This window comes from Bison bison, unplaced genomic scaffold, assembly GCF_000754665.1.
Source record: "Bison bison bison isolate TAMUID 2011002044 unplaced genomic scaffold, Bison_UMD1.0 scf7180017864472, whole genome shotgun sequence".
NCBI classification, from domain to species: Eukaryota; Metazoa; Chordata; class Mammalia; order Artiodactyla; family Bovidae; genus Bison; species Bison bison.
Window position 1 is genome coordinate 919,453 of NW_011495033.1, and position 8,408 is coordinate 927,860.

The 8,408-nt window shown below is 56.5% G+C and overlaps 1 protein-coding gene across 8 annotated transcripts in view; it reads left to right on the forward strand.

Annotated features, from left to right (window-relative positions):
• SMG6 (SMG6 nonsense mediated mRNA decay factor) overlaps nucleotides 1–8,408 on the forward strand; it is a 201,254-nt gene that overhangs the window by 179,103 nt on the left and 13,743 nt on the right. For all 8 annotated transcript variants that reach the window (XM_010861313.1, XM_010861312.1, XM_010861316.1 and 5 more), the window contains one exon: nucleotides 3,235–3,381. In XM_010861313.1, the coding sequence (XP_010859615.1) occupies nucleotides 3,235–3,381 (147 nt within the window). The remainder of the gene's footprint in view (nucleotides 1–3,234; nucleotides 3,382–8,408) is intronic.

The window sequence follows — 8,408 nt, forward strand, 5'->3', positions numbered from 1 at the left end:
CCCTCCTGCACATCCTGATGTGATTAAGGAATTCTCCTCTTGTTTGTTTGCCCTTGGTTGTTCCTGTAGCCCTTGCCTCACTCATTCCAGACAGTGTATGTGAGCGTGTATGTGTGTGCACCAGCCCAAGTGCCCACCCCTTAGACCCCGCTGGTGTTGGCCTCACCGTGCATGTAGGTTTCTTTCTGGGGGTGACTGTTACTGCGGTTCTGCGTGCAGGGGGTTTGTGTGTCAGCTTAAGTTGAACACTGCTGCCAGCTGCCCCACCGTCTGTGGGTGGTGAGTCGGTGTGAGGTGGGGCACTGTGGGTGCGACTGTGGGTGCGTGTGTGCGTTTACTGCCGCTGCCCGCTGCCCTGCTGTGTGTCTGGGTGTGGATGACTGCTGGGGGTGCACACAGAGCCCACCTTGCCTGATGCTCATCTCTGCCCTCCTCTTTGCCCCCCACCCCGCCAGTGTTAGAGGCAGAGGGGGCTTAGGTGGGAAGGAACGTGGGACTCAAGGAGGATACGGAAGCAACTGCAGCCAGAGGCCAGGTCAGCCGTCGGCCAGCACAGTCATTTGGCCTGCGGCGGTCTCCAGCGCCCGGTGGAGCAGGGCGGGGTTCGGGGATGAAATCAGCAGCAGGCCAGGGAAGCCAGATGTCAGCTGGATGCTGTCGCTGGTGATCTGAGGCAGTGATAGAGTGGCCACCTTTGCTTCAGAGTCTTCAGAGCAGCACAGTCTTGGATCGGCTTCATTGGAATAGCCGGAGAACCCCACCCCACCCCTAATGACACAGGGCTCTGCTTCCAGGCGAGAGGTAGTTCCAAGGATGAAGCTGAGCCCATGATTCCAGGCCCTCCAGATGAAACCTGGGCAGGGAGTAATGGGAAAGAATGAGCTGTCAGTATGGGAGGAGCCAGTGGGCTTGCTAAAGCCACCAGGGTGTCCAGGCTCTGGGCAGGGCAGAGCAGTGCCACCCAAGCCCTGGGCACCGTGGAGGGAAGCCTGGGCGGGGTAGCGCCCCAGTGGGCTCTCTCAGCCGTGTTTTAAGGCTGAGGCAGGCAGTAGGTGAGTAAGGTAGCTCTCCAGGGTACTGCAGGAGATGTCCCCTGGCCCAAGAGCCTGCAGGACCAGATCCAGGGCAGCAGGCAAGCCCAGAGGGCGGGGCTCCGCCCCTCACAAGGAGCAGTCCAGCTCCTGGCCCTAGATCTCTGCTGTGCCACACTGTCTCCCTCCTTCCAAGGCTTCTTGCCCAGACAAAGGTTGTGACCCACGCTGTGCTGCCCACTTCTTCCTTTTCCCACGAGCCTCCTGGGTTCCTTTGTGTTAGTGGCCCCTGGGAAACCCTGCTTACCCTGGTCTGTGTAATTTCATAACCCTGCACTTCCTCCTTTGGTGTGAGAGCTGAGCCAACCTCAGACAAGCCTCACTGACCCTCTTTTGACCTCAGTCAGGCTCAGCGCAAGCCCCATGATAGCCCTGTGTATCGCTGATCAGAGCAGACAGGGGCAGTGTCTCCCATAGGCCGGCCAGGGACCTGACTCCCCTCACCCCGTCCAGGTTAACCCCTAAGACAGGAAGTAAATGTGCAGAGAGCCTTCCTCCTTCCCAACCCCTGGGCCACTCTGGAAGCGGGTGACACTGCAGGAGCCTGCAGATTGTCAGATGAGTAGTGACTGCAGACAGCACCCCAGACCCCTGAGACCTCTTAGGTTAGTGGCAGTTCTGAGATCTCATCTAGTGGCCCCTTCCTGAGATCTTGTCCCTCTCCACCCTGTAAAACTGAGCCACTTAAGGTGATCGAGAGAGGAAGAGGGGAGCTGTTCATTCAGACATCTTTCTTCATGAGCAGAACAGAGTCTGTCTCCTTAAGGATGCTGCCTAGACACCTAACCCCCTCACCCCTTGATTCTCCTAAGACAAGGCACTGCCTGCCCACTGACACGCTCTGCTAACCACTTTCTGCAAACCGTGTCCATCGGAATGCCATCGCAACGGGCAGTTGGAGGAAAGGGTCGCCTGTGTTGAGCAGGATCCCTGTGGGCCTGCGGGAGCACAGCTGGGCTGCTAAAGCCGGCCTTGAGCTCCATCTAGGTCCAGGGCCGCACCTGCACCGATGGAGGTCGTTGGTAGGAGCGCAGACTTTGGAATCAGACTCACTGAGGTTTGAGTCCCTGGTCTGCCGCTTGCTCACCTCGTGAACCTGAGCAAATTGTTTAACTCTCTAGACCTCTATTTGTTCATTTATTAACTAGGGGTGATGAAAGCATCCATTCACAGGCTGTTGTATTAAATGAGTTATTAATATGTGAAAAATGCTTAGCTGGGTACCTGGCTTCATAGTAAGCACTCAGTAAGTGACAGCTGTTACTGTCATAATCATCATCATCATTATCATCCAGTTATCACTCAGACCCAGGAATCTTCTGCTCAACCACCCCCTGTTACCGTGCTAACACTGTCCCTCCAAGGGAGCTCTCTCGGGCAGCTGCATGTTCTCCACTGACCAAGGCCAAGAGTGAGGGAGTGAGAAGTAGAGCCCAGGACCACCCGGGGAGTAGTGGCTTCTAAGAGCGAGGCTGCAAGCAGGGAGGTGCCATCCCTGGGGAAGGCGCCTCCAGCCTGGCAGGAGACTCCTTAAGCCAGCCCGCCTTCTCCCGGTCTGTCCCAGCCCCCGGAGGGCAGCCGTGCAAGGTCGTGTCATGTGAATTCCCGTCATGGGGCCCCCAGCCCTCACACCGCCAGCCTGTGGTCTTAAAGAGAAACCAGGGCAAGGTCCGCTGAGCTGCAGCATCTGCTCCCTGACGCCGTCTGGGGCGAGGGCGCGTCCACGCCCAGCTCCCAGCTGTTGGCCAGAGTGATTCCTATCAGATCATTAGCATGAATTACACTTCAGTGGGGTGGTTTAACTTTCTCTTATCGTTTTCCCCTTTGGTGAATTTCAAAATGAAAATAGGCCCAAAGTTTGACGTTTGGAGTATGTGCAAAGAAGAAAGGTCTGTGACTGTAGGCATGGAAGTAGATACAGTGTGGATCTGTGAGTGTGCAAGAGGAGGACCCTGGAGTGCACAGGAGAGCCAGGGGAAAATGTGACACTTCCCTGAGCCGAGGGGAGCACACAGCGTGGGGCCCTGTGCAGGGAATGGTCAGAGAAGCCCGAGTTGAGATGCGGGAGGGACCAAAGGGTGGGTCTGGTCAGTGCTGTGGGCTCACGGTCTCCTCTCTCTCCTGACGTGCGCCCCCGCCGAAGGAGGAGGACGTGGTGATTGAAGACTTTGAGGAAGACTCGGAGGCCGAAGGCAGCGGGGGCGAGGATGACATCAGGGAGCTTCGGGCCAAGAAGCTGGCTCTGGCCAGGAAGATAGCGGAGCAGCAGCGTCGCCAGGAGAAGATCCAGGTGGGGCCTGGCCATGCACGCGGTTCTGGTGTGGGTGGTGGTCTGCTCAGGGCCCAGGGGAGATGGGAGCAGGGGTGAGCAGGACCCTCTCGCTGGGACCTGAGTGGTTCCACCACCTGTGTTCTTCCTCCGCCGCTCAATTCTGGTTTGGCGCCTGCAGTCCCCCTCCTCCTGGGATCCAAGGCAGAGTCAGGTTCTTCCCCAAGAATCTGCTGAAAGCTCCTCCCCTTGTGATGATCTGTGATGCCGCACAGACCCGACCTTTCACACAGTTTCGGGGGTTTCCCAGTTCCCCTGAGCCTCGTGCAGACACTCCTGGAGAAACCAAGGTTCTCTATTGAGAACACCTGTTCTCGGGGGTGAGCTGGTGTCATGGCCACAGTCCGGCTGCATGTATTCCCACTGTAGTAGCCGAGCCCCTCTGGATAGGACACGCTAAACCCTTCAGAGAGAAACTCTCCATCTCCACACCAGGATTCTCACATCAGCGGGCCTCTCGTGGACCCGTATGTCCCTGCCCGCAAACTTTTCCTTATGGTTCTCCCAGGTCCAGCTCTTGTGCTGTAAGCTCACTTCCTCTTATCTATTCCTCTTATCTGTCAGGGCAGACGGGGAAGGGCCAGCCACACTCCTGCTTTAAGACTAGCTGCACACGTGGGGAAGTGCCAGTCCTCTTCAGGGATGTCTGTCTTCAGCCCTCTCTTCACCCACCTCTGGCCTTTGGGATGGAGCATAGTGTGTGTGGTCAGGCTGACCTGATCAGGCTGGGCTCTACCACTCACCAACCATGTGTCTTCGGGCACATGGTTTTACTTCTCCGGACCAGTTTCCTTATTTGCACAGTAAAAGTAGTGACAGCACCTCCCTTGTGGAATGGCTGTGAGGCCTGCAGGAGCTGGTGCACATAAGGCCCCAGCACAGCGCGTGGCACGTGGGGTGTGCTCGCGGCACACCGAGGGCTGACAGCAGACTGATGGTCCACCAGACAGAGCCCTGCCCTGGGAAGAGCCCTGTCTGTGGGGATCCGTGGACCTTTAGACATGTGTGTACCAGTCGACCAGTTGGAATTAAGCGTGGTACCTCTACAGCATCAGCGTCACGGCGGTATGGCCGCTGCCTCCCTCTTTTCGTGATCTCTGTAAACCTCTGTCCTGGCCCTCAGAGCTTCGTCCTCAGGATGTCTGTCTTCCTGACCTGAAGCTCTTTTCCTCCTCATCAGTCGTCCCAAAAGTTGTCTCCATACTGCCACCTCCATTTCTTAACTCTCACCCCAACAGTTATAGCGTCGACTGTATCAGAGGTCCCCAAGTACCTGTCTTTGTTGATTCTTCATTACGCTTGAGTTCCCTGTGGCTTTGGGCCCTGAAGCCACCTCTCTCCAGCTCACAAGGACCTTCGTATTCTGTCTGTTGACCACACCAACCTCCTGGGCTTCTAGACCATCGTTCTTTATTTGCTCTCCTCCTTCCTTTCTCTTACTTCTTAGTCTTAGCATGCAGAGTTGACACTCAGCAGATATTTTTGTTCAGTGGGTTCATGAATGATAACAAAAAGAGCGTCTTTTTTTTTTTTTTAATTTTTAAAATTATTTATTATTACTTTTTGGCTGTGCTGGGTCTCCGTTGCTGAGTTTGGGCTTTCTCTAGTTGTGGCGAGTGGGGACTACTCTCTTCACTGTGGTGCTCAGGCTTCTCTTTGCAGTAGCTTGTCTTGTTGCAGAACACAAGCTCTAGGGCAAGGCTCAGTAGTTTTGGTTCACAGGCTTAGTTGCCCCGCAACACGTGAGATCTTCCTGAATCAGGGATCAAACCCATGTCCCCTGCTTTCGCAGGTGGATTCTTAACCACTAAACTATCAAGGAAGTCTGAGAGCATCATCTTAAAGTTCCTCACTGGCTTTTAAGCCCTCATGTCTGCTTTTTTTAGTTTGTAGTTTTATTTATATTTGGCTGTACTGGGTACTCACTGCTCCACAGGTTTTTCCTCGTCGCAGCGCGTGGGGGCTACTCTCTAGTTGGGATGCGTGGATTTCTCATTGTTGCGGAGCACGGACTCCAGGGTGTGCAGGCTTTAGTAGTGGTGGCACGTGGGCTTAGTAGCTGCGGCTCCTGGGCTCTAGAGCACAGACTCAGTAGTTGTGGCGCACGGGCTTAATTGCCCCACAGTATGTGGGATCTTCCCAGCCCAGAGATTGAACCCATGTCCCCTGCACTGGCAGACAAATTCTTTACCACTGAGCCACCAGGAAAGCCCCCTCGTGACTGATTTCTTATCAGATCCTGTCTGTCCACTCATTCATGCCCTCCTCTCCTCTCCATTCCCATCGCCACAGTTGTTGCTTTAGCCTAGGGATTGACTAGACTGGAGCCAGCAACCTGCACTGCACAAGTCTGACGGGGTCCTGTTTACCTTGGAGTCTATGAATGGCAGCTCCTAGAGTTGTGGAACCAGGTCTGTGAGCCAGGCTCACTGCCTGCAGTGCATCATTATACATAGTTTCACCGTTCCCTTCCCAAAAGAGCCATTCCCCTGCCCAGGAATCATCAGCACCTTTGCTTGGCTAATAAAGTTGAATTCCTTACTGTGGCATCTGAGGCTGTTCCCAGTCTGTTTTCCCAGCCTCTTCTCCCATTCCTCGTGAGCCCTCACAAGCTGTGGGCTGTTGGGCAAATGCTTTGACTTCCTCGAGCCCGTTTCCTCACCTGTCAGACGAAAGTGGTGACAGCATCTCCCTCAGAAAACAGTGCATGCGAAGTGCCCGTCCATCCAGACACTCCGGCCCCGCTGCCTGGACAGCACCAACCCTCCTTCCTCCCACCGTCCCCAGACAGCGCTCCCCTTCCCCATGCTATGTCTTGCTGCTCCCTCAAGCCCAAGTACCCTTTTTTCTGCTCTACAGTTCCTATTACCTGTTGAAATTCTGTTCTTCCCTCAGTCCCCAGACGAAACCCCATCTCCCCAGTGAAGCCTTCCCCGACTCCCCCTAGGAGGAATTCACCTCTCTGCTTAGTGCTCCTGTGGCACTGATTTATACTTCACTTGTGAAATGTATATCGCGTCTCAGATTACACTTATTGCTGGGCTTGTTCCCCGGCTGCACCACGAACTCCTTGGAATCAGGTCCTGCGTCTTCCGCTCAGTGTGGTAAGCAGTGCTGAGCACCTACCAGGCTGGTTACAAGGGGACATGGGGGTGAACCAAGGAAGTCCCGCCCCAGAGTGTCCACTGGCACGGAGGTCAGTGACGTGTGGTGGGCGTGAGCCCTGTTACCAAAGGGGAGCACCGGCCACTGGAGGAGCGCATGCCGAGGGGACCTGGCCTTGTCCCGAGTGCCATGGGCAGCCCGGCCTCACGGGTGACAGGCGGTACCTGGCAGTGGTCCCGTGCGGGACTTGACTTCCGGGGCCCGTGGCCGCTCCTGCCTGGGGAGCCCGTCCGCCCGTTGGCTCCCTCGGAGCAGGGTGCTCGGGTCCAGGCACCAAGGGCCTGCTGCGGGCCGTCAGGCTGGGCGGCTGGGGCCCCTTTAAGAGCAGGCCCCACATGCGCTGCTGCTGGCGGCCTGCCTCCTGTCAGCCCTCTTCCTCCAGCCTCACGGCCACAGGAGGATTTCTCAGCAGAGAAAAAATTCCCCCCTTCCCTTCTCCCCGCCCCCCTTTAATGCCCGGGGCCCTTCACTTCCATAATTCTTCATTTTCCAGCCTTGAACGTAAGCCAGACACATCTGTCTGGCCATATGCGTGAACCCTGGAGTCTGTGCCGAGGTGGCTGTAAAACAGGGCCGGTGAAGGCCCTTCTGGGAGAGCACACACATGTGTGTGCCCTCGGGCCATTGGCTCCCTGCCCAGAACTACGGGGCTGCAGCGCTCCAAACCCATGTTAACCTTTTCTTATTTTTCCTCTTTTTGTTTAATTTAAGGGGGGAAAATCCCAAGGAAAAGGTATAAATTGTCCTGGGAGTAGGGGAGAGGCTCCTAGCTGGAGAGGCCATTATTGTTGGCAGGTACCTGGTCACACTAATACAATAAGGAAGAGAGGAGCATCGGGTGAATTAAGATCGGGGAGATGGGCTGTAAATTACACGGCTCCGAACCCCCTCCGTCTCCAGGGGTGTTAACCAAGAGGTGTAAGGCAGGTCCCCAGCTCCCAGCGCCTTTTACAGATGCAGCAAAACAGGAACCACACATGTTTGGGGAAGGGGATATGAAGATGGGGTTGGAAAAAACCCTCCCGGCCCCCATGCTGGCTGTAAAGTCCAACTGAGATCTGGGGCCGGAGCCACACCCCCGCTTCCCCCGCTCCCACCTAGACCCCTGGGCCTGCGCTCAGCTGCGGGATGGGGGGAGGCCAGGCCTGGCCTCCTCCGCAGCCTGTCCCTCCCCGCTTCCGGCGTTGCACAGAGGCTGGTGAGTGGGGCCGGCTGGAGGTCAGAAAAGGGGTGTGGGCAGCTCTCGGGACCTGTGCAGCTGGAGCCTCAGCGCCCAGGCGGGGCCCTGGACGCTGGGGGCCAAGTCCGCCCACCCAGGGAGGGCTTCGAGACGGCCCCTCTTGGCTCAGCCCAGCCTTCGCCCATTGCCCGAGGCGGCTCTGCGCCTTGCCCTGCTTGTGCCCACCTTGCTGCCTTCTGCCGAGTTCCTTTTGTTCCCATTGCCCTTCTTGGGAGGTGTCAGAGACCAGATCAGGGGGCCTGGTTTGTCTGGGAAATTGGTCAGAAGTGTTTCATTCCTAACCAGGCCCCCAGGGCAAAGCAGTTGCTGAAAATCCTCCTCCGGGCTCGAGGCGTGGCCTCTTGGCACCTCACCCTGGCCCTGTGAATCCCCCGCCTCTCTGCCTCCACGAGGCTCTGCTGTGATTTGTGCTGCTGTCGGGCGGGGTCAGGTTTCCTGAGCAGTTGCAAACATCCCACCTGAAACATAACAGGCTCTTCCTCTGGCCACAGCTATTGTTTCCCTCGGTGTTATGGCCACAGCCTTGCTCCATAGCCAGCAATGACATGTGTTCTGAAAATAGCTTTGCTCCCCTGTCCCCTTC